This window comes from Lactuca sativa, chromosome 2 (assembly GCF_002870075.4).
Source record: "Lactuca sativa cultivar Salinas chromosome 2, Lsat_Salinas_v11, whole genome shotgun sequence".
Classification (NCBI taxonomy): Eukaryota; Viridiplantae; Streptophyta; class Magnoliopsida; order Asterales; family Asteraceae; genus Lactuca; species Lactuca sativa.
Window position 1 is genome coordinate 167739158 of NC_056624.2, and position 27756 is coordinate 167766913.

The following is a 27756-nucleotide window of genomic DNA, read 5'->3' on the forward strand; positions in this document are numbered from 1 at the left end:
GGTCAATTAGTATGGGGGTGTTGTAAGACTGCGGGGTGGCTTATAACATTCACCGATCCCTATTCGACAGGGAGAATGTGACAGATTTGTGATTTACTCACAAATTCCTTCAGATGATTTAGGCTAGGGCAGGTCAGCCGCACGAATGTGAGTAGGTCATAGTATGATTGGATTCGGGAAACGGTGGGTCGTTGGAGACCAGGCGTGATGTAAGACTATAGTGGTTCTGGTAGCATTCACTTTTTGTATTAAATTCGATGGCGACAGGTAGTTTTACTTTCATGATCGGGAAGATCAGAAGGAATAATGGATCCATGAGTGGTAATATGGTTAGGGCAAATTTTGATAGCTAAAGTTCTCTTCGGAAGTCGTGTGGGGCGACTGTTAGGTTGCTCTTGGCTCAACAATTGGACAAGAATCAGTATTCCAAATAAGTTGGGGACTATGGAGGTCTCAGTTGCCTTTGGAAGGCAGACAGGAGGCAATGTGATGCTTCGAATAGTTGTAGTGGTTTGGGGATTCGTGTGTTTGGAGTAGCTTGATGATCGACGGTGTTAAATCACTTCCAGCGGGAATCATCAATAATAATTCAGTATAGTCGGTCTGTCAGGGAGTCATACCATCTTGAGACTGCAGATTTCAGATTGAGTAAATGTGATTGATGCAAGGAATTCGTTCATATGCGGATTGTAGGGCCCAACAAGGTTGGTTTCGGCTGCCCTGGGAAAGCTAGGGTGTGCTCGGGGTTGTGACCATGTCACTTGAGTGGTTTGGCGTGACAGGAATGGTAAGGAATGATTGCGAGGACGAATTCTAATTTAAGTGGGGGAGAATTGTAACATCCCATTTATTAAATAAATAAATAGATAATTTTAATAAATGAATAGTAGCCATAAAATCCATAATATTTAACGAGGTGTTGGTTTTGGGGAGCCAAATGATATAATTTGGATTTCCGGGGTTAAACTATAATTCTGGGATTTATTTTGTAAATATTTTCAGAAGTCAGGGGGTGTTTGGTAAAATATTGGACATAAATTGAAGGGATTTTGGAATGCTGAGGGCTAGATGGTAAATTACGTACTTAAGTTGAAAAGAATTTTCATGAAGGGGCTAGAAGTGTTATTATGAGAAAAGATATCAAATGAACGGGTATATCCCATCATGTCCTTTCATCTAAACCCTAAACAATCTCTCATTAGAGCAGCCTCTGCCACCTTACTCTCTAGCTTCTCCGACCAACCAAGCCACCGGCGAACCATTGTTGCCGGCGAAATTGTTCTATGTTGTTGCTTCCGCTGCCGATGAAGGAAACAACATTGGATCCACAGTGTGCGAGTCAGGAAGATTGGGGAACACGAAGTCGCGACTGCCACCTCTACTACCTCATGTCGGTAATGACACAATCCGCTACTCTTCCTCCATCTTCGTTTCAGCCAATGCTACATTACACCGGTCGTTGTCGCTGCTTCGACAGTTATCCCATCGCCACAATCCTTCCGACAGTCGCATGCCACCGTGAATGGGTGGCTGTGTTGTGTGTGTGTGTTTCTGCACATTGGTGTACGTGTTTCAGAGTGCATCAGCATGTGTGTGCGTTGTTGGGGATGGAAAACCGAAGAAAAACACCCACCGCCATCGTGGGGTGGTGGCTGCCACCTCATGCCACCGTTTGCCACCACCAGCCGCCACTTTGGGTGGCTGTGTGTATATGTGTATGTGTTTGGACAGGTGTTTGGAATATTTTCACTATTTTGGCCTAAAAATCGTAACCGCCACCATGGTCCACCGCCGACCACAACCGCCCGAGGTGGTAGTGGGTGGTGCCCGATTTATAAACACACACACACATACACACACACACATATATATATATATATATACATATATATATATATATATATATATATATATATATATATATATATATATAATTAACTAATTAACTATTAATGTGTTGTAAACCCAAATTAAGGTTTAGAAAATCCTAATTTCATGAAACCCTAATTTGGAAATTAACGGGACCCGCATTGAAAGTATTTATTAGACTTATAATATTAAGTAATAATCCTTTGAAATTAACTTAACACAATATTGGAATTAATAGATTAAGTCCTTAATGGGTTGAGTGTTCTTACTTAACCCGAATCATCATTTTATGTGAAAACCCTAATTTCGTTTGGGCCTTGAGTTGAGCCTTCCTTTTGGGCCTAGGTGTTTGGGTTTTTGTTGGGCCATGTGAGAGTAGGTGTATGGATAGGATATAAGGATGGGCTTTAGGGTAAGGCCCATATAAGGGGGTTGGGCCCAATTTGGAAAATCGGGCCATATATTGGGCCTTGATTTATTATTTGGCTATTGGGCCTCCATAGTTTGAGTTTGGGAATTGATTTTGGTACAAACTAGGTTAGGGGTAAAATAGTCTCTTTACCACAATTTTGGAGTTATGGTTATGAATTGGAACCCAATTATTAATTGGATGTTGCTTTGATGTTGATAGTTTGGTTATTTGTCAGCCAGCAGCCACAACTTTATCCACGGGACTTTAGAAGTGTGAGGTGAGTGTCCTCACTGTTTGTATGGGTTGAAGGAACCAATGTTGGACCATTTGGTTTATGGATTGTAGGACGACATGGGGGTTATACCTAGGCATTATGTATGAAAGACTAGGAGGCGGCTCCTGGCACACTGTATGTTATTATTTATTATAAGAAGACACAGGGATTACCCCTAGGCATTATGTATGAATGACCAGGAGGTGGCTCCTGGCACACCATATGCTAATTAGTTAAGTAGAGTAGTATGTATGCTAGTTGTGTTTGTGATGCTTGCATGGAAGAGTAGGAGGTGGCTCTTAGCATTTATCTGTAAAACCGAGGGGGTGGCCCCTGGCTTGGCAAGAAAGACCATGAGGTGGCTCGTGGCATAATGCCAAGACTATGTGCGGCAAATAGTATGTTTATTGATTATGGTATATGAATGATATGTATGACTCATGGTTATGTATATATCAATATGTGATTTATGTTCTTATATGCTAGATAGTATTCGGTTGAAAGAGACCGAAGGGGTGGGCCAGCACCCAGATATGCTAGGCAGTATGTTGATATGTATGGTATGTGGTATTTGGGGAACCTCTAAGTTTCCTGCTTACGGTTTTCAGTTTTGGTTTCAGGTACCTCCAGTTTTCTAGTAAAGGAGCTCGGGAATGAAATCTGATAAATATTTTATTTGAAATGCTTTTCTATGTGTGAACAAAGTTACAATAGTGTTTTAGATATATTAAAAATGAAATTTTTGGTCCTGAATTTTGGGATGTTACACCTAGCTACCGCGAACCACATACCTTGCTACCGAACACCGTAGAACTTTCTACGGAGCATCATAGACCTTGATCGAGCACCTTTAGCTTGGTTCGAGTATCATAGTCCATATTGTAACTGCTAATGCAGTTTTAGTGCAACCTAAAAAAAATTTCTTCATCTGGTGTTGCCTGCAGTGATAAGTTTTAGTAATAGCAACGAGCTCAAAGGGCATATCAAACTCTACAACTCAACAATCTCCAACTTGGAGGCTGAGTACTTTTTTGTGAAACATAAAGAAACCTTGGAATTTCCTCTCAAGTAGATATCTGTCACTTGACTCCTTCCTAATTGATGTACACGGAAGTACCCACTAATTTTAATATTTATAACCTAACAAACTTAGACTAACTATGCAGTTGTAGGCAGTGTACCTAGTCAGATTACAGTATAGCTTGGGTAACTCGGGTGTCGATCACAGGGAACGGTGTTATTAATTAATCTATTTACTACTAAATTAATCTAATTATTAACAAGCTAAAAGGGGGTTTTATCTGATTTTGCAAGATCAGACTAAGTTAACTCAAATTCAATCAATAATTAAAAACACTCTTATCTAGTTCGAATCCACTTCGTCCTTATGGCTAGCTAATAATTATGGATTATTAAGTTGGTTGTTATTATATTAGTAATTTAGGTATAAATTTACCAATAGTTAATTAATTCATGTAAAACTATGTATGGTCACACACAATTAAACACATAACCAATTATGTTTAAGTATATGCTATGTAAGATTTATCATGCAAACACAATTATGGTCATAATCTATGTTCTCTAGCACAACAAAGTTAATTACTTCAATTACTAACTAAGATTTTGGTTGATCCTAACTCTAGCAATTCAATGTTCACTAAATTACCAGGTTATCAAGTTCATGTAGTTAATGGTCACTAAGCTACACATAACATGAATTTAAGCAACTAAAACAACAACATAAGCATGCTAGGTAACAATAAATCAAACACAATCAATTCACCAACTAAATAAATCCATATAAAATTATGCTATTCACAAGTTAGAAGCTTCATCTAGCTAGATAAGAGTAGCTAGATTCAGTTGCTCATAGTAGCAACTAACACATAAACACAACTCAAATAAGAAAACATGTTCATAAGTATCAACAAATAACTTAATTATGGAGTTTTACTCTTTTGGTGTTGAAAACCCTTTTTCTAGAACCTTACTTCTGCTGTAAATCGCCTCCTGGAACCTTTTTCTTCAGCCAAAAGTCTCCCAAATCGTAATGGGCAAAGGTATTTATAATATCTTCAAATTTCCCGTTCACGTCGTGAGAATTTAAGTCTCACGTCGTGAACTCAAGATAATCGTATTCGGCAAGGATTCCTTCACCTGGATGCTTATCTTCTAAAAATCTCTACTCCCGTCGTGAACCATGAACTGTTCATGTCGTGAGTACGTCTTTTGGGTGTTTTTTCATTCTTCTTTTCTTCAAGCCCCCCGAAAGTTCCAAGTATTGTCACTTCTGGTCCCTTTCTTTGAAAATACTTCTATTTGGCTGCACATAACAATTTATCCTTATAAGTACCATAATTCTGTGCAAATAACCAAAATATTAAATAAAATGTAGATCAATATTGCCTAAAACTATGTAAAAATATGGCAATATCACTAATTCTACCTAATCTTATTTGACATAAATATGCTTATAACTCCCAATACATGAGCAATATCTAGTTCGGTGCATACCATAAGATACATAAGGATACCAACTACTAAGACATAAGGAATTATGTCTACTTCTTTATGTTGGGTTTTAGTATACTACAACATCCTATGGAGCACAAAGAACCCTAAATGCTTTGGATCTATGTTTTCTCTAATTATACATGCAATATTGTTTCCAAAGCATGAAGCCTACAACTAGCACACAATTGACATAAACAATATAAGATACTAGTTAGGAGTTTACCTCTTTATGTAGCTTGTAGAACTTGTTGTATTTGGCCTTTAAGAACTTAGCACCCCAAGTGTGATGCCTCAAACAGTTCACAACAGACCTAGGACAAAGGAGAACTTGAGAGAGATGTTGCTAGCTCCAAAATCGGCTCTAATGAACTCCAAGAACTCTAGTGGCTGATTTTGGGTGCTAAGGGAGTCCTTTTATAGTGTGGCAAAGTCTAGGGTTACATCCATGCAAACCCTAATGCCCATGACCTTTCATATTACTTAGGCTCTATGGGTTAAACCTCCATGGACTATCTATGGACTACCATATCGGTTTAGGCCATCCTAAATAACAATTGGCCCACACTATAAGAATCATTGATTTACCAAATCAATCCTCATATATTTAATTCGTCTCTTTTGATCACATAATTAACTCCAAATTAATTCATAATCAATACTAATTAAATAATATGATTTCATATTAATATATTAGAACTTATAATATATTAATAAATCATAAGTAACCTCTTACTCATGTGTCCATCCTATCAAATTGTCCTGGTGATATGCAACCCGAAATGGACCATGCTACTCTCTGGTCAAGTAGATACCAATTATAGTTATGGGCTTAGACACCTAATCCAACACTTTCTTGTCTTATTCCAACTTTTTTAATTACTTCTTCAAGGATCTTATAAGACTCCGAATACGTGCTTATAGATTTATCATTTTTAATGATGAATTTCTCTAAGATGTTCATAATATACTTATGTTGAAAAATCTTTAAAGTAGTAGGAACTTTGTCTCTAACTGTGCTCATACCCATAATTTGTTTGAAAGCTCCCAAGTTCTTCATCTTGAACTATCTGGCAACTGCTTCTTCAACTAATTGATCTCATGTATATATCAGCTAGTTGTCATTATGTCATTAACATATAATAATACGATGATGTAAGAGAAGCTAAACTTCTTCAGGTAACAACAAAGACCAATGCCACATCTTGTATACCCATTCATCTATAAAAATCATCAAAGTTCAAGTACTATTTCCTTGGCACTTGCTTCAACCCACACATATTTTTCTTCAACTTATGTTATGTATTTTTCTTTTCCATCTAATAGAAAAAATTCTATTCGTTCGATGTTGATATCTTCATCAAGGCATCCATGCAAGAAAGGTGTCTTTAAATCTAATTACTCCGAATAACAAGTACTAATCTAACTTTGGTAAGCTTTAGAACTGGTAAGAATATATCGTTCTAGTCTATTCCTATCTTATGCTTTAACCATTTTCCACCAATCTTTATTTGTATTTCTTGTTGCCATATATTTAACTTTGACCCTAAATACCTATTTGTTCTATGGTGATTTATTCCCTAGTAGTAATTTACGAAGGATGATATTTGGTTCTTGTTAAATGAGCTCAACTCATCTTCCTTGGCCTTTTTCTATTGTATGGAATCTTTTATCCTCATAACCTCTGCATAAGATTCTAGCTCCCTATTCAATTTCAACTAGGGATGAGCAGTTTGTCCCAAATCCCGATCCCGTACCGGTACCATACCGGAACCGGTACCGTACCATATCGAATGTAAAAATATGGGACGGTACTTGGTACTCCAAATACATGAAATTTGGGAATCGGTACCGCCGGCACCGGTACTAGTACCGAAAACCGGTACCATTCCTGGTACGGATACCTGTGATGTTAATTCGCTTCAGTACTCGGGATTGACTTTCGATTAAATTCGGTTTTTGGGAAATCAGGAACGGTACGGGTCGGTACCGGTTCTGTACCATGCTCATTCCTAATTTCAATAACAAGTAATCTGTCTATGGAGAATATATTCATGGAGGTCTTCTTTCTCTAGTAGATATTCTGGGGATAAGACTTTCTTTTTCCACCACTTCTATAACTTCACTTACATAATTCCCATTATCCTCATTGATCCCACTATCTCTAGACCCCCAAACTCGTTTGAGCTTCTAATGCTACTGGAACTCTCACCTATATCTAAAATACTGATATTTACCTTATGGTTGCTTGCTTCTACTAAAGGTTGTTGTAAGCTCATCCTCTTAAAGGGCATTATCATTGATGTCACATTCTTGCTTTTAATAACCATTTTGTATAATTATCCCATAAGCAATAACCCATGTCATCCAACCTATAGACAATAAAAGTGAATTTTGTTTCCTTTCCTTTAAGACTGAATCTATTTGAATCCATTATCTTGATGTAAGAGACGCAACAAAACCTTCAAGTTTGTTAAAAGATACTTCACGAACTTGCCAATCTTTGTCTAAGATCTTGAAAACTATAGGGAATAAGGTCCACAGTTTATTAAATATGTTTTTGTGCTGACTAATATATTACCAAAACATCTTTTGGAAACCTACATGTAATCTCTACCTCTTTTCCATCTCTTTCATTGTTTTGTTCATGCTCTCAACAACTCTGTCCTGTTGAGGTGTTTCTAGAAGCATCATCAACATTTCGATCCCATTTTCAACATAATAATTAACAAAACATATTTTTATGTATTCTCTCATATTTGTGACTTCAAACAATTGATCTTTATATTTTCCAAAATTGCTTTCAACTTTTAAAAGGTGCTAAAAACTTATATATATTTTTGAGAAAATAAACCCATATCCTCGTGTAACCATTGATGAAAATAACATAGTTCTATGACCACCTATTGAAGAAAATATCATGGGTCAAAACAATTCTAATGAACCAACTTCAACTTATTGACCTTGGATGGTTGTACGGTCTTTAAAAAAGTAACTTTCTTTTGTTTGTTAAGAACACATGGCTCACAAAATTAATTTACCAAACTCTTCCAATATGAAATTCTTCCTTTTGAAGATAAAATCTCATCCATTTGTCATTCATATGCCCAAGTATTTGGTTACATAGAGTAGACACCCATGTATCTTTAGTGGAAACATTTTCCCCATCTCTAAAAAAAATTGAACCATATAGTGTTTCCATATTCCTTCCTTGATAAATTACTAGGTTTCCCTTTGTTACCTTTTACTGGAGATTGAGGAAATTGACATTGTGGACTTCTTTATCTAATTACCCAAATGATATCAACATCCTATTGAAATATGGAATAAATTTGAAACTCTCTAGTGTCCTGTTCGTATACTGATATAAAGTCTATTTTTATTAGCTAGGCTTACCTTCCCACTATAATGCATAAAATTCTACATCACTTCTTTGAAATGTCTAGAAAAAAAGGAGGCACTAGAATCTATAATCCAAGATTTAGTAGGACTTTATACACTGAAAATCATAGCAACATCAAAATTTGTTGTCATACTAGTCTCCTCTTTTTCCTTTATTTGCAGAAGGTTTGGCATTGTTTTTGAAGTGACCTTTTTCTTTTCAATTCCAAAGGGTAATATATTTCCTTTTTTTGGACTAATCTATTTTCTTTTACTTTAATTTCACTTTACTATCACTCCTTCAATTTAGTTTTCTACATATGTCCTCTGTACTTGACAAGCTGTTGAAAGATTCCCTTGCATTCCTCCTACAAATATTCTCCCCAATTATCAAGTAGTGAATGCCTTCAAAGGTAAGTTTAGTAGTTCTTGACAAAGTGCTAACTTTTATAACTATTCTAGACTAAATTTCGGGTATTGAAGATCATAGTTGAAATGTCTCGACTTCATCTTCATATTCATTTCAACTAATATTGACCTAGATAGTATTGAATTAAACTTGTTTACATGATCTATCATCAAAATTCATTATTTCATATTCATATTTACCAACAGTCTAATTAAGAAAACCTTATGCATAACTGAGGGTTTCTCATATAAGTTATATAGCACCTTGATCTTTTTCTTTTCAATTCGAAAGGGTAATATATTTCCTATTTTTGGACTAATCTCTTTTCTTTTACTTTAATTTCGCTTTACTATCACTCCTTCAATTTAGTTTTCTACATATGTCCTCTGTACTTGACAAGCTGTTGAAAGATTCCCTTGCATTCCTCCTACAAATATTCTCCCCAATTATCAAGTAGTGAATGCCTTCAAAGGTAAGTTTAGTAGTTCTTGACAAAGTGCTAAATATTATAACTATTCTAGACTAAATTTCGGGTATTGAAGATCATAGTAGAAATGTCTCGACTTCATCTTCATATTGATTTCAACTAATATACACCTAGATAGTATCTAATTAAACTTGTTTACATGATCTATCATCGAAATTCATTATTTCGTATTAATATTTACCAACAGTCTAATTAAGAAAACCTTATGCATAACTGAGGGTTTCTCATATAAGTTATATAGCACCTTGATCGGCCGAAATAATGTCTTCTCACTAATAATAGCATGCATAACTTTCTTAGACAAGGGTTCATGTACATTCTTTTGTTAGAGATAATCCTCGATATATATATATATATATATATATATATATATATATATATATATATATATATCTTACAAAATCCAAATCCACGACCTTTGAAATTATCAATATTAACCTTCCCTTATAGAGCCATAGTTTTGATACTTGTTATGATGAATAATGGATAAAAAAATAATAAATACATTTGGAAAAATAAGAACACAAGGAATGAAAATGGTTATCACTATCAGAGTTATTGTGATACCTTGATCTTGTATGTGTACTACATACCTTAGAACTAAGAACCATGTGTCTTGATGGAGCATCATACATCAATTTCCATTACAGAGTATAATAACTGTTACACAGCTACCACCTCTATTGTGGTGTAGTATCAATTTATTTTCTGATGGCACTACCCTATTGATAAGTCTTGGTAGTGATAATAAGGTCATAGGGACAATGTGATTCCACATCCCTGCACAAAGATAGGCCTGGTAAATATATGTTTGTTGACTTGGGTATGAAAACAAAAGGAGATGGTGTAAACAAAGGGAAGTCGTGTCCAAATATAAGCTAAAGTTAAATTCTATTAGTATAAAGAACATGAGAAACTATAAGGGTGCAATCAAGAAATTGCGAAATAATTGGTGTTGTTCATGATATTTATAATAAAAGAGAAAATGGTGAGATTTTGAATATTTTCAATACCAGTTTTGTAGATACTTGGATCTTACACACACGTGTATCTCATTATATGATTCTCTCATGTAATTTTTTTTTTGTTAAAGACTGGAATAATATGATAAAGTTGGGAGACTATGGGAGGGTTGTATCAAGGAAGGGAACCCAATCAAAAATGAAGATGTGTGATAGTATGGTTAGAAAACTAATTTTTGGCATGTTATTGACCTTTAGAAGAATTTGATTTCTCTGGAACCTTTTTCTATGAATGGACTTAACTATTCTAGTGCAAAAAATTGGTTAAAGATTCTCAAGGATGATCTCGTGGTAATGAAATGATAACTACAACATGAGATTTATTTTATAGAAGGTAATTTAGTGAAGGAAATAGTGTATGTATTCTAATCTTTGGAGTAGTATGATGATAAATCAGAGTTATGACATCGTTAATTAGGTCGCATGAGTGCAGGAGGAATACCGATTTATGCAAAAATACAACTAAACAAATCCTTGAGGATGTTCACTAGATATATGGGGACACTGTCTGATGAAATTACATATGGATGCTCATATTTTGTGACGTGTATTAACGACTTTTACAGAAAAGTTTGGTTGTATTTTCAGAAAATAAATGATAAGGTTTTTGGTGGTTCAAGGAAATAGGTCACAACAGGTTGAACATTTAATAAGTTATAATTTTACAATGCACCATTTTAATGACTTTTATAAAAAAGAAGTTATATTGAAGTATTACACACATACTGCTATGAAACAAGGTTGTAAATTAAAAGAATTAAACACTAAAGCAATATTCAAGTTAAAATAAGTATTTGATGATCCGTCAAATAATTTTCGACTGAGGCAGTGAACATTGTTTTCGATTTGGTAGCTAAATAGATCCTCATCAACTGCAATTCACTTAATGACATCATAAGAGGTTTGGTCGGCTAAACTATATTATTATTTTGGTGTATGTATATATGGTTTTTCTGGTCATGCTCATGTTAGTGATTGTGTAACGTCCCAAAAATTACCAAGTAAAAACTTCATTTTAAAATGAACAAAAAAATCATGTTATTTATTTCAAAGATCCATCAAAATATGATAACACATAAAATAGTTATCAGAGTACAATCATGTCATAAGATGCGGATTACTGATGGATGCAGTGGGGTCAAGCTGGGCCCTTCCCTTTCAAACCGGAAGTACCTAAAACCATAGACATAAACTATAAGCACAAAGCTTAGTGAGATCCCTCAAAATACCACAGACATATAAACAGTCCTCGCCTAAACTACATACGGGCCTCGCCCACAACATAATGGGCCCTACCCAAATGCCAGACGGGCCCCATCCACAACATAACGGGCTCCGCTGTAACGTCCCTAAAATAAGACCCAATTTTATTTCATTTTTAGGTTAATAAAAACAACAACCCAACACATTGTTATAAAACCAAGATTATCAAATGTATCAATACATCATCAATATCAGATTAAATCACAAAGATGTGGAAATGAGTGGTGTGTGCTCTTCAATCATCCTGAACTCTTCCCTTTGGAACCAGAAGTAGCTGAAACAAAAACTAAAAACCGTAAGCACAAAGCTTAGTGAGTTCCCCAAAATACCACATAACATACATAAATAAACACATAGTGGGCCCTGCCAAATGAGTGTATTAGGCCCCGTCCACACTTGGATAACGGGCCCCGCCCACTGAGTATAATGGACCCCGTCCATACTCACATATTAGGCCCCGCCCACTGAGTGTAACGGGCCCTACCCAACATACAAATCATATAAAAACATACACATATAAGAGTCACACAGACATCTAGTTTCCTAACATCGTTTATCATGGGCCGACATTAGTGCCTTAGAACCGCTAAACATGGAGAAGAAGCTCACCTCGCTCTGCCAAATCTCACAGAAAGAATCTCTGGCTGCTGGACTCCTAAAATCCCAATGCTATCAATTACAAAATAATCATCCAATCAATAACTGGATCCCAACTCACACAAAGAGTCTAAACTAGGGTAAAAGGCCTTTTTACCCTTCCATATATTTAACCTAAGGCCCAAGCCCAATCCAAATTTTCCAAAAGCCCAAAATTCCAAAATAATCATTCCAAGCCCAATTATGGTCCAATTTTCCAAATTGGGCCCAAGTCTCTTTCATGGGATTTCAACCCAAAAGTCAATAAAAATACCAACAACCTAACACTAGAATTCTGATGGCCCAATAAGGCCCAAGACAACAATAGCCCAATACTGAGAAGCCCATAACACCGAAGCCCATTGCAGAGTATGTAGGGCGTACTCAGACTGTACGCTAAGCGCACTCGCTTTAGGGCTTGTATGTTATGTGTACCATCTTGTACGTCCAGCGTACTCAACTAGATTGGGTAACTTTCTCATTTAGCTATTAAATGGTTAAAACTTTACTCCAAAACTTAGATCTGACTTCCTTAAGACGGTTTATCACGTAAAGTTGCCAACTTTATGTGCATGCATGGCTTAATGAAGCTCTTAGAGCTCAAAAGAGCTAAATAAATGACTTGATGCATGCATGAGACCATAAACACCATAAAGTTTACCCCTTTAAGCTTAACGAACTCTCCAAACATCTAGATCTACAAGACTTAGCTTATAAAACGGCCTTAACCCATGACGACCAACCAAAAAAGGACCAAAAAGCATAAAATCAAAACATGAAGAGATCTAGGCAAATAGTAGACAAGGTATGAACTTTATACCTCAAAAGTCACCAAAAGATGGAGCTAAATATGGATCTCTAAGCTTCCACCCAATGAATGAGTCTTCCAAGTTCTCATTCTATCACTTCAAGGAGCACAAACCACCAAAAATCAAGACCAAGGCTCAAGAACACTTAAATATGCTATTAGGGTTTGAGATTAGGGTTTTAGGATAATGGATGCAGATAAGGAGGCCAACCCTAAGGACTTAAGGAGATTATATACGATGCAACACGCTAAAATTAAGGTTTCATTAATCCCGCATATGCCCATCATAACCCTCGTAAGACCAACATAGGAGGCTTGAGTCCATGATCAGACGTCCCCCTTAGTATGCTAAGCATACCATGTGGTACGCCCCGCGTACTAGCTTCTTAGCTAGTATGCTAAGCATACCTTACGGTATGCCTCGCGTACTAACCCCAAGGACCAAAATGAAAAACTTAATTACAAAATGGATAAACGGAAACATACACAATTCAAGTGTTACAAATCTCCCCCACTTGAATCAGACTTTGTCCTCGAAGTTCGCTACCCCAAATAACTCAAGATAGTGCTCCTTCATCTCATCTTCCGGGTCCCAAGTCCAATCCGAACCCTTGTATTGCTACCACTGGACCTTTAACAACTCATCAACCTTATTCCTCAAGGTTTTCGTCTTCTGATAAAAAATCGCCACCGATCTCTCAATATAATTCAGGTGGTCATCCACCTGAGTATCGTTCAATGGTACCACTGTGGACACATCAACTAAGCACTTCCACAGATGAGAGACATGGAACGTGCTATGAATCTGAAGGAGCTCATCTAGAAGATCCAAACGATAAGCAACCCAACCCACCAGAGCTAATACCCTAAAAGCGTTGGATATAGTGTCTAAGTCCATAACTTTATTTGGTATGTAATTGACCCGACCCGGCATGGTCCATTTGGGTTGCATGGCATTGCAATAGTTGGATAGACAAAATGAGAGAAAGTACACTTGTGATTATTAATATATTATAAGTTCTAATATATTAATAATAGTATTATTTAATTAGTATTGATCAAGTATTAATTTGGTGATCAAAGTGAGACTAATTAAATATATAGGGTTGATTATGACAATCATCAATTCTTTTATGGTGGATTAATGATCCATGGTTTATGGGTCTGGTTATAACCATATGGAGCTCCATGGATAGTCCATGGGAGTTACAAACCCATGGGTCATGAGAAATGAAGAGTCATGACAATTAGGGTTTACATTTGTAACTCCTAATTATGACACACTATAAAAGAAACCCTATAGCATGCAAATTCGGCACTAGTGTATTCATAAGAGGGCATAACCAGTTTTTGAGGCTAAGTGACATTCTCTCAAGTTATTCCAAGTTTGTAGTGTTGTGTGAAGCATTTGAGGCACAACATTTGGGGTGCTAGGCTCACAAAGTCTTGAAGGAATCCAAGAAACAACAAGGTATGCATTTCTACTAGTTTCACGTTTTATATATTCCCCATGCCATGCTAGTTAGGAAATAACCTCGAAAAAGAAATTTGCATGTATATAGAGAAAACATAGATTCAAGGTTATTAGGGTTGCATGTACACTTAGGAAGTGTTAGAATGCTCAAAACCCATCAGTGGTATCAGAGCCTAGGATTTTTTTTCTTGATACTTGATGCAATTTGTAAGAAAAATCGTTTTTTTGGAATTTGCCAGTTTACCACGAGGTGGTGACTGTTCAGTAAAAAAGAAAATTGTTTTTGGCCTGTTTTGGATTAGAATCATTACCACAAAGTGTTTTTGTTCTTAAAACTTGATTTTGATGTTATGGTAATGTTTATTCTCATGCATATAAATGGTTATTATCAAAATTTCAAGTTTTATATGGTTTATTTATGATTCTTGAAATTGTTGATATGAATATTTGTTCTTATGAGTTTTAGAAGATCATAGGAATTGTGTGTAATGATGGTGTCCATAACTTGTCCTCAAGTTATGGATAACCAAAAGTCACTTCTTTAAATTGTGATTAAAGAACTAAAGAGGTTTCATAAAATGAAGAGTCTTCATTTTTATGAACCATTAAAACTCATAAGTTACAAATTGAAGAGACTTGGAATAGTTTCAAATCTTGCCCTCAAGTTTTGGAATTTGAAAAGTCTTACACTTTAATACTTTAATTCGAAATTAAACCTTATTTTAAAAAAAAAGGTTAAATATTCAAACTTTATGGACTTCATTAAATTAAATAAAGTGTTTAATTAAAAGAGTTATAATTCCATAAAGACATGGTTTAAGTTTAATTAAATTAATAGTATAGTTTAATTAATAGATTAAACCACCAAGTATTTTAAATGTTTAAAATACACTCTTATACTATTATTATAATTTTAATTATATAGATATGTATAAGAATAAGTCAATCTTACCATTAGTTGGCCTCATTCACGAAGCCGGTCTATAAGGGGGGGTATAAGGTTCCTGCCTATAAAATGGCGTTTAATGGGCGTCCACTCTCACCCGCCGCTTCCATGAATAGTGGAGGGTGGTTAGCAAAAAAAGGTAGGATAGGACCCTAATCCTTATTAAAAGTATAATGAAATTATAAAGTAACTATACCTTAATAATTCCCAATCTTAGTTACTTTAGGAAAATGTGAATTTGGTGCTAACACATCAAATTACACTTTGTACCTTACCAAGTCGTTAGTGGAGCGTGTGTGGTTAGCCGGCACACTAACAAGAACTAGTAAGTGTGGCAAGGGGTAACTTAACCTTATTATAGATCGGTGGAGCTGTGTGGCTAACTGGCACATCGATTAGGTGATAAAGTTAAGGGTACCAAGTCAATTTGTATGGTTATTCACACCTTGTTTGTGATCCTCGGCATCCCAGTCACAAACTTGAGAGGGCACAATCGATATTAAAACATGCCATTGAAAGTTCAATGTATCTCAAAAGATCTAGGAGTTTCAAATCCAATTAAAACTTAATTATATTTCATTTTTCATGGTGGAAATTGGTAAATCGTCATTTACCTACCTTCAACTATTTTATAACTTGGATTACGACATCCCTCTTCCAGTTATAAATAGGTTGTTGGATCCTAGCCTTAATATTTCATATTGGGTGTTATATTAAGGACTTTAAATCAACTAACTTGAATTTCTCCCATTATAGATGTCTAGTTTAGACAGCTATGGCCTTCCCAAATCTTTAGGAACAAGCTTCCTAATGAAGATGATATCGCAAATGGCAACCAAGGTGAAAGATCAATCCCTTTGTTGTGCATTAGTGGGATTGGGAATCATACTTCACTTCCTCCACCTCCTCCAATAAATCTCCCTATCCGACAAGTTTCAAGGCCTGATAAGTTCTAAGTCACTCAATCCCTATTGGCAAACAAAGTCTATATGTGCTTAGGTCTTGGAGATTAAGTCCGATATTGACAAGCCGGGAGAGTCGGTTGTCGAAGTCTCGAGGTAGCTGGCTGTTGACTTCGTTCTTCAGTCACACCCTGATGACAGATCACAACATGACCCTTAATGATCTTACCTATTTTCTTGATGATGCTGAATCAGCAATGATTTGGAGCATTGGTAAAGCAAAATTTATTTGGAAGATCAACTTCCCAAACTTCCGTGGACATTGACAATGGTAACATTGGAAGTCCAGAAAAACTTTCTCTTCCCAATTGAAAGGGATTGGCCATAGTCAACTCGGTTGACCAAATGGTAAAGAGAAAGGCTAATTCTGTGTACCGTTTCCAAAGAGTCCATATGTTTCTATTGCCAAAGGAAGGACATTGGTTGCGAAGCTGCCAAATTTACCTAAAAGTCCATAAGGATAGTAAAGTCAAATGTTTGACTCTGCTTTAGGTAAAGTCCATTATATAACTTTATTAAGTTTCTATTCTGATATTCTTATTGCATGATGTGACTGGGTCACATATTGATGTTTTAAGAATCAAAGAAGAGTGAAGAAACTTAAAGGAAGTATATGCTAACTCAGATCGTGAAGATGGATTTTGATCGCATGGTTCAATCATCAGAATTTTGAGTTGTTACTTAAGAGTTATGATATATTGCTTAGGAATAGATGACAACAAGGTTTCCATATGGATTGTAAGGATAAGTTTTCCGCAAAGTTTTAAAATAAAAGAAAATCGTTTTGATTTTATTTATTTTAAGTATCCTTACAATGACATTTGTGAAAAACGTTGTTGCTTATATGTTTCCACTGATAAGCAATATGGGTAAATGGATTTGATTCTTTCATTAGTGGTAGTGTCATAATTTACCAAATAAGGAAAGATTCTCATCACCTAAGTTTCAGTTGGATAGAAACTTGGAATCATGCAAGTTGTATTGTGAGATGAATGAGAATTTTCATCTTTGGTAAATTAAGACTAATTCCTTGTTCACATTCGCATGTGAGTCAAGCGAAGGACTACATGATCGGGTACATTAAGTTGTGCACTAGTCAGGTCCACCACAAAGATAGATAAAATTATTCGTTATGATTTACTAAAGTTTAGTAAATATGGTTATGCTTACGAGTTTAAGTGTAATTTTGAAACATTGGAAAAGTTTCAATGTATGGCAGAATGAATAAGAAGAATCAAATAAGGCAGAAAGATAAAAGTTTCTCCAATCTGAAGAGATGGGAGAGTACTTGTGTATTTTGTTTTATGATTATCTTAGTGATTATGGAACCATATCACAATTGATCCTCTAAGGACACCTTAGTGTGTTTGTTGCCTGAGGAGAGGAATCGTGAATTATTGAAATGGTTAAATCAAAAGATAATTCACACTTCGTGCCAAAAACAAATCCTGGAGTTGTACTCCAAGATTGTAACTTGAGTGACATAGTCTTTAGAAAGTTCATAACACTTGTCAAATGTAGAGTAAGATGTTTCCTATTCTTGTACATTTGAGATTGGTAAGTTGTGATGTTTTGGATAAAACAAAGACCAGCTAAGACCAATAGTGAGAAGTGTTTAACTTGATAAGAATCCACACTAGCTCTTAAATATTTGTTTTATCATGGAATGGTTCTTGACAAAGAGAAGTCTTATATGTCAAGAGGACAGTGCGAGTCTAAAAGATTCTGAAATAGTTTGAAGAGCTAATCAAAAGTTCTGTTAATCGCTAGCCCACGAATTGAGGTTTGTAACCTATCGTGTTGACATATTCTTATTTCTATGTCTATTCCAGTTAAAAGTTGATTATGCTTGTGAGTTCTATGAGTTCTCAATTGTTTGCATAACAACCCGGAAGCAATGGTGGGCATTGTGCTACCAAGTGGCAAGAAATTAAGATTGAACAAGTTCAGTCTATATGAGTTTGGATTTGTCACTAACCTTGTCTTGTGATTATGGTTCTGACAAATTCACATGGATAGGAACACATACACCATATATATCTAAGTGCCATAAGGTTTCTCTTCGATTCATGAAAATGATGGTAAGGAAACTCTTTCACTAAGTAGATTTTAAGTAGATAGCAATTGTGAGAATGACAAAAGGTCTAAACATTATGATTACGACATCCCTCTTAATAATTGTTTAGACACACAAGTGAGCTATCTAAGGAAAGGTGTATGGTTTTGATAAAGTCTTATCAAAGAAACTGCGTATCAGAAATCTGAACTTTGGTAGAAAAGTCAATAAAGTGTTGGTTTCTAAAAGTCCAGCTGATCTCTGGATACATGTCAAAGCTAGTGGGAGCATAAGTGTTATGCTAGTAAGATAATAATCATTATGCTAGTGGGAGCATGATTATTATGTTAAGTGTTGCAAGTCAGCAATATTAATTATAGAAAACCAAAGTTTCAATTCGCCTTGAAAAAGTTGTTTTGCTATAATTAAGGGAGAGGATTTTATACTTCACTCCAATTCTACAAGCTTAGATTGAGAATTTAATCTACTTTAGTCAAGAATATATATGAATGTTATGCTGGAATGCTTCAACATAAAGAAATTCTATATATGTTGCGTTCTCAAAATTCGATTATGATTACGACATCCCTCTTCATAGTTCGAATTATGAAAACATGGCAAATAAAAAATTTTATAGCATAAATCATGTCCCATATGCTTTGGGTATAGGTTTGATTACATGTGCTATAATATTCATCCATTCTAAATTTTCCAAATGCCTAGGGCATTAAGATGGAAAAAGGAATAGAACTGGAAATGACTAAAATGATTAAGCAAAGTTGTCAAGGACAATCTGAGGTTTACCAAAGATTGGTTGCTCATGGACAATTAGAAGTATAGAGTAAGGACCATATTGACATATTTTGAAAAGAGGCAACTCTTGTTCAGAAGTGATGGTCAAAATGGTAATATGGAATTGTCTCCATAGGTGGAAGTTATTCTTTGAATCTGTGTAAGATTAAAGAACTTAATACTAAGAAGGATGTTCAAAGGAATGTACTTTGAATTTGATACTTCATTTCCATGGAATTGTTTTCCATTGGAATACTTTGTAATATCTGTTGCCAAGTCTTTGTGACTTCTGTGCATAGTCATTACAAGGGGATCATTGCATATAGGTTTAGAATCTAACATATTACAGTAAATGGCAAGTGTTTGGTATTCTTGCATTTACCACAAGGATTGGAATTGTGAAATGAGCATCATTGGAATATTGTCAATTGATCTATTTCAGAAAGAGAGGACCATATGTAAACATAGTATGCATAGTTGGAGTATGACATACTTGTTGTTTGGAAAAACAAAGTGTGCATGCTTGGAGCATGGGACAACTAATGTTTTAATTCAAGCATAAAGTTGATTAATCGAAACATAAATAATGAGTAATCAATATGGTGCTTAAATAAAAGGTGTTTTTTATTTACACTCAAAGTGTTGGGGACATATAAGATTAGTATTATTCTTGTGTTTCACTTTGCATGTTTTGACTTCCAGAATAATTATGTTATGGTATATATCATATTATTCAAACCATCCACAGTTAGTCATATGTTGGAAGTAGATATGAATCAAGATTGTCATGAATTTGGCTTGTATGATTTGTCTAATGTGCTTTAGACAATGCAATGGTTGCTACAACATTCATGAGTACTCATAAGGGCTGAGTATTGGATTCAACCCACGCTCACTTGCATCACTTCATGGAATTTATCTCGAGTGATCGTGAGACGGTAATATCATATAAATCTTCAAACCTAGAGATATGAGTTGTTGACTATGAGTTAGTTATTCATTGATTGTACGAAAACGCATTGGTAACTCGATGTTATAAAATGTGCCTTTGTGAATAATTCAACAAGTAGTTAGTACAAGCATATCAGTCGAAGTTTATCTGTTCCTTCTAGAAATAGAAGCGATATCTGGGCCCCTCGATGATTTGGTTTTGAACTATGTACCGGGCCCGTTCAGAACCTAATTGATGTGTTCAATTTAGTTCTATGTCGAAAAAAATCAGAGATCGAGAAACAAATGTTGGACAATAAGTAAGACCATGTTCCATGTCTTTGTCCGGCTGATATCATGAGAATAGAGGATTATATGATCACTTATCTTAAATGGCGTATCATCATCATCTCAGTTCCGAGAGACTTTGAAAGAGCTATGATTGCTAGTCGGATTTTGAAGTCATATTTGCAAATATAGTTATTATACTTATCCAAGTGGGAGACTGTTGGATATAGTGTCTAAGTCCATAACTTTATTTGGTATGTACTTGACCCGACCTGACATGGTCAATTTGGGTTGCATGGCATTGCAATACATGGATAGACAAAATGAGAGAAAGTACACTTGTGATTATTAATATATTATAAGTTCTAATATATTAATAATAGTATTATTTAATTAGTATTGATCAAGTATTAATTTGGTGATCAAAGTGAGACTAATTAAATATATAGGGTTGATTATGACAATCATCAATTCTTTTATGGTGGATTAATGATCCATGGTTTATGGGTTTGGTTATAACCATATGGAGCTCCATGGATAGTCCATGGGAGTTACAAACCCATGGGTCATGAGAAATGAAGAGTCATGACAATTAGGGTTTACATTTGTAACTCCTAATTATGACACACTATAAAAGAAACCCTATAGCATGCAAATTCGACACTAGTGTATTCATAAGAGGGCATAACCGATTTTTGAGGCTAAGTGACATTCTCTCAAGTTATTCCAAGTTTGTAGTGTTGTGTAAAGAATTTTAGGCAAAACATTTGGGGTGCTAGGCTCACAAAGTCTTGAAGGAATCTAAGCAACAACAAGGTATGCATTTCTACTAGTTTTATGTTTTATATATTCCCCATGCCATGCTAGTTAGGAAATAACCTTGAAAAAGAAATTTGCATGTATATAGAGAAAACATAGATTCTAGGTTATTAGGGTTGCATGTACACTTAGGAAGTGTTAGAATGCTCAAAACCCATCAAAAAGGACCAATATACATGGGCCCAACTTTTCCCGCTTCATGAATCGGATGACACCTTTAGGAGAACCATATCCCCCACATGGAATTCTAAATCTGATCGGCGTCTATCGACATAACTCTTCTGCTAACTATGAATAGTGCTCTCGATCTGACTATCGGTCTACAGATTGAATGTTGTACTGAAATGGAGATGAGTGCCCAACTCATCATGGAACCTCTTTTAAAATGTGGAAGTAAATTGGATATCTCTATCAGAAACCACTGAAACCGACATCCCATGACGTGCCCCAACCTCCCTGATATAAATCCCATCCAATTTCTCTAGAAAAATACTCTCCTGAATTGGAATGAAATGTGCAGTCTTGGTCAAACGATCCATGATGACCCTTATCGAATCCACTCCACGCGCTGTCCGAGATAACTTCATGATGAACTCCATAGTAATATCCTCCAATTTCCATATGGGAATCTCCAACGGCTGCACCTTGTTGTGAGGTCTCTGATGCTCGACCTTGATCTTCTTGCAAGTCATGCACCACTCCACATACCAAGAAACATCCCACTTCATGTAGTTCCACCAATAATCTGGACGAAGATCCTTGTACATCTTCTTCGTCCCGGGATGAATGGAGAATTCAAATTTGTGTGCCTCATCCATAAAACCTGACGTACAACCGTTGTCTCGAGGTCTCAAAATTTGCCGACTGCTCAGGCTACCAACAAAATGTAACTGTCTTTTTTTGTTAACCAAGTCAAAGGAACAACTATCTTGGAGAAATCCTTGAAAAAATCTCCGATAATAACCCGCAAAACGAATGAAACTACAAATCTCAGATGCAGACCTCGGAACCTCCCACTGCATCACGGCCTTGACCTTGGCTGGATCGACCAAAATACTATTTTGGCTGACAAGATGCCCCAAAAACTACACCTCGCGCAACCAGAACTCACACTTAGAGAACTTTATGAAAAGCCTATCCCTCCTTAAAGTCTCCAGCACTTCCCTCAAGTGCTCCCCGTGCTACTCTTGAGTCTTGGAATAAACCAAGATATCATCAATAATTACAATCACATGCTGATCCAGCATCGGCCTACACACACAGTTCATGAGATCGAGGAATATGACTGGAGCATTAGTGAGCCAAAAAGGCATCAACACGAACTCGTAATGACCATAACGAGTCCGAAAAGATGTCTTCTACACATCCTCATCCCTAACACTCATCTGATGATAACCTGATCGCAAATCAATCTTGGTGAACCAAGATGCCCCGTGAAACTGTTCAAAAAGATCATCAATCCTCGGGAGTGGATAATAGCTTTTCACCATTACCTTATTCAGCTCCTGGTAGTCAATGCACATACGATGAGACCCATCCTTCTTCACAAACAAGATCGGTGGACGTCATGGTGAACTGCTCGATCGACTGAATCACTTGTCTAATAGCTCCTGCAGCTATGTAGACAACTCATGCATCTCAGGTGGAGCCAACCGATACGGTGCTTTGATTATCGGAGCTGCACCTGGAACCAAATCAATCCTGAACTCAATCTGTCTCTCTGGAGGCGCCCTAGGAAAATCTTCCGGAAACACGTCCATATAATCCCGCACAATCTAAACATCATCCACGGTCGCCTTACCCTTATCCTTGGTATCCATAACATATGCGAAAAATCTTGAGCAACCCTACTGAATATAGCGTGCAGCACTCGCTGCTGAACACAGTAACAAACCACTCTGAGATCTCGTTGTTGGGTTTTGTATTCTACAACATCCTATGGTGCACATACAACCCTAAATACCTTGGATCTATGTTTTCACTAATTATACATGCAAATGTGTTTCCAAGGTATTAAGCCTATAAATAGCAAGCAATTTGACATAAACAATACAAGATACTAGTTAGAGTAACATACCTTTTATGTGGCTTGAAGTCTTGATGTATTTGATGTTACTAGAAAGAATTTGGCCTTTAATAACTTAGTTCCCCAAGTGTTGCACCTCAAATGGAATCACAACTCACTTAGAACAAAGGTGACTCTTGAGAGAGAATTCCATGCACCAAAACACCTCCATATTTCTCTAAGAAAAAAAGCACACGTTTTTGGTCATGAAGCAACATATTTATATGGTGGACTCCAAGGGTCATGGGTTTAACCCAATTCCATACACATGGGTTTTATGATCCATGGTTCATGTGGCCCAACTCTTTATGTATCCAAACATAAACTTGGTCCAACATGGATCATGAGCCCAACACATATAAATATAACTAATTAACACAATTAGTCCCCATAGATTTAATTAGTTTCTTTTGATCACTAAATTAATTCTTGATCAATACTAATTAAAATATATGATTTCATATTAATATATTATAACTTATAATATATTAATAAATCATATATAACCTTCTCTCTCAAAAGTCCATCCTAACAAATTGTCCTGATGATATGCAACCCAAATGGACCATGCTGCTCTCGGTTCAAGTAAATACAAATAATAGTTATGGGCTTAGAAATCTAATCCAACATTCTCCCACTTGGATAAGTCTAAAACTATTATTTCAAGTACGACTGCAAAACCCGACTAGCAATCATAGCTCTTAAAGGCCGCTGTCGAACTCTAACCTAGTCAATGACATGTCCATTAGATAAGGAATCATATATTCCTGCATTCTAGATATCATATGGACTGAGACATGGATGATAATCATTCTCTCTGTCCATTTGTTGTTTCCTGATTTCCGATTTATGACGACCGACTAATTGAACAAATCAAAATCAATACAGGCCCGACCGAGCACTTATGTTTGTCATCACTAAATCATCGAGGGGCCCAAAGATATCGCTTTTGTCCCTCCAAACATAGAAGGAATGGATAAAATTCAACTCATATGCTTGTACTAACCACTTGTTGAATCATACACAAAGGCACGTTTTATAACATCAAGTTACTGATGCGTTTTTGTATAATCAATGTATGACCAAATCATAGTCAACAAATCATATCTCTAGGTTTAAAGAATATAAGATATTATCATTTCATGATCACTCATGATAAAACCCATGAAGTGATTCAAATGAGCGTGGGTTTAATCAAATACTCGAATCTCATTCCAGGAGCAGTCATGAATGTTGCAGCAACTTTTGTTATGTCTAAACACTTTAGACATCTACAAGCCTAATTCATGACAGTCTTGATTCATACCTACTTCCAACGTATGATAGACTATGGAGAGTTTGAATAACCTAGTTATTCGGGAAGTCAAAACATGCAAAGTGAAACACAAGAATAATACTAATCCTATATGGTCCCAAGCACCTTTGAGAGTAAATAAAACACCTTAAACACCATATTGATTACTCATTATTCATTGTATAATATTTCGAATAATCAACTTTATACTTGAATCTGAAACAATAATCATGCCATGCTCCAAGCATGTACAATATGTTTGTCCAAACAATACTTATGCCATACTCCAAGTATGCACACTATGTTTGTCTATGATCCTTACTTTGTGAAATAGACCAATTGAACATGATTCCAATGATACACAAAAGTCATAAAGATTTGGCAACAGACATTTACAAAGTATTCCAATGGAGAGCAATTCCATGTAAACAAAGTCTCAAATTCAAAGTACATTCCTTTGAACATCTTTCTTGCATTAAGTTTTCTAATCATACACGGATTTAGTGAATAACTTCCACCTATGAAACATTTCCATATTCCCATTCTGACTATCACTTCTGAATAAGAGTTGCCACTTTTCAGAATATGTCAATATGATCCCTTCCAAAATTAACACTATACTTCCAATTGTCCATGAGAAACCAATCTTTGGTTGACCTCAGATTGTCCTCGACAATTCATTAATCATTTTAGTCATATCCAATTCTAGACCTTTTCCCCTCTTGATACCTTGAGTATTTGGAAAATTTAGAAAGGATAAATATTATAGCACATGTAACCGATCATATACCCCGAAACATATGTGATACGATTGATGATGTATCACATAAAGACATGATCCTAGACCAGTCTTTTACTACAATATTTGTATTTTCCATGTTTTCATAATTCGACTATGAAGAGGGATGTCGTAATCATAATTGAATTTTGAGAACGCAATATATATAGAATTTCCTTATGTTGAACTATTCCAACATAAATTCATATATATATATATATATATATATATATATATATATATATATATATATATATATATATATATATATATATATATCCTTGACTAAAGATGATTAAAATCTCAATCTAAGCTTTTAGAATTGAAATGAAGTATAATTTCTCTCCTTTAATAATATCAAAACAACTTTTCCCAATTGAAACTTTTGTTTTCTATAATTAACATTGCTAATTCGCAACACTTATCATAATTGTTTATGCTCCCACTAGCATAATAATTACTAGCATAACACTTATGCTCCCACTAGCTTTGACATGTATCCAGAAATCAACTGGACTTCTAGAAATCAATACTTTATTGACTTTCTCACCAAAGTTTAGATTTCTGATACAAGATGCTTTGATAAAACTTTATCAAAATCATACCCCTTTCCTAAGATAGCTCACATGTGCGTCTAAACTATTTGTAGAACTATGAAAAGGGGTGTCGTAATCATAGTCTCAATTTTTTAGACCTTTTCCAGTTCTCACAAGTCTATGTTAGTGTGCCGGTTAACCACACACGCTCCATTAATGACTTTGAGAATGTAAATATCACAATTTCTATCTACCTAAAACCTATTTAGCGAAAGCATTTCCTCACCATCATTTTCATGAATCGGAGAGAAACCTTATGACACTTAGATTTAATGTTGTATGTGTTCCTATCCAAGTGAATTTGTCATAACCACAAGAGGAGGTTAGTGACAAATCCGAACTCATATGGACTGAACTTGTTCAATCTTAACTTCTTGCCACCTGGAAGCACAAGGGCCTACCATTGCTTCCAGGTTGTTATGAAAACAACTAAGAGCTCATATAACTCACATGCATAGAAAACTTTAATTGGAATGGGCACATAAACAAGAATATGTCAACACGATAGGCTATAAACCTCAAGTCGTGTGTTAGTGATAAACAACATGTTTTTATTCTTGATTAGTTCTTGAAACTTTTCAAGATCTTTAAGACTCCCACTGACCTCTTGACATATAAGATTCTTTTGTCAAGAACCATTCCTTGACAAAACAAATATTCAAGAGTTAGTGTGGATTCTTATCATGACAAACACTTCACAAACTTGGCCTTAGTTGGTCTTTGTTTTATCCAAAACATGACAACTTACCAATTTCAAATATACAAGAGTAAGAAAACGTTTTACTCTACATTTGACAAGTGTTATAACCCTTCTTAATGTTATGTCACTCATGTTACAATCTTGGAGTATTACTCTAAGACTCAATTTTGGAACGAAGTATGATTCATCTTTTGATTTAACCATTTCAACAATTCACGATTCCTCTTCTTAGTTATACTAATGCACTACAATGTTCTTAGAGGATCAATTGTGATATGCTTTCATAATCACTAAGATAATCATAAAACACGATACTAAAGTACTTTCCCATCTTTTCAGATTAGAGAAACTTTTATGTTTCGACCTAATTTGATTCTTCTCATTCGTCCTGCCATACATTGAAACTTTTCCAATGTTTCAAAATTATACTTAAACTTGTAAGCACAACAATATTTACTAAACTTTAGTAAATCATGACGAATAGCCTTATCGCTCTTGGTGGCGGACTTGATCAGCAAACAACCAAGTGTACCCGATTTCCTAGTCCTTCACTTGACTCACATATACATGTGAATAAGGCATTAGTCTAAATTTCCCAAAGATGAAAATTCTCATTCAACATACAATACAAGTTGCATGATTCCAAGTGTCTATCCAACTGAAACTTGGGTGATGATAATCTTTCCTTATTTGGTAAATTATGACACTACCACAAACGAAACAATCAAATCCATTTTCCAATATTGCTATCAATGGAATCATATAAACAACAATTAATCACAAATGCAATTATAAGGGAATTTAAAATTAATAAAATCAAAACTTTTCCTTTTATTTAAAACTTGTAGAAAAAACTTATCCTTCTAATGCAAATACATATGAAAAACATGTTGTTATCTATTCCTAAGCAATATATCATAACTCTTAAGTAGCAGCTCAAACTTCTGATCTTCAGATCATGCGATTGAAATCCATCACTTC

General features: G+C 35.4%; 1 protein-coding gene across 1 annotated transcript in view; it reads left to right on the forward strand.

Moving 5' to 3' along the window:
- Positions 1-1397: 1397 nt before the first annotated feature.
- LOC128132417 (uncharacterized) overlaps positions 1398-27756 on the forward strand; it is a 40473-nt gene continuing 14114 nt past the window's right edge. The window contains exon 1 of the mRNA XM_052768976.1: positions 1398-1715. Coding sequence (XP_052624936.1) covers positions 1398-1715 — 318 coding nt within the window. The remainder of the gene's footprint in view (positions 1716-27756) is intronic.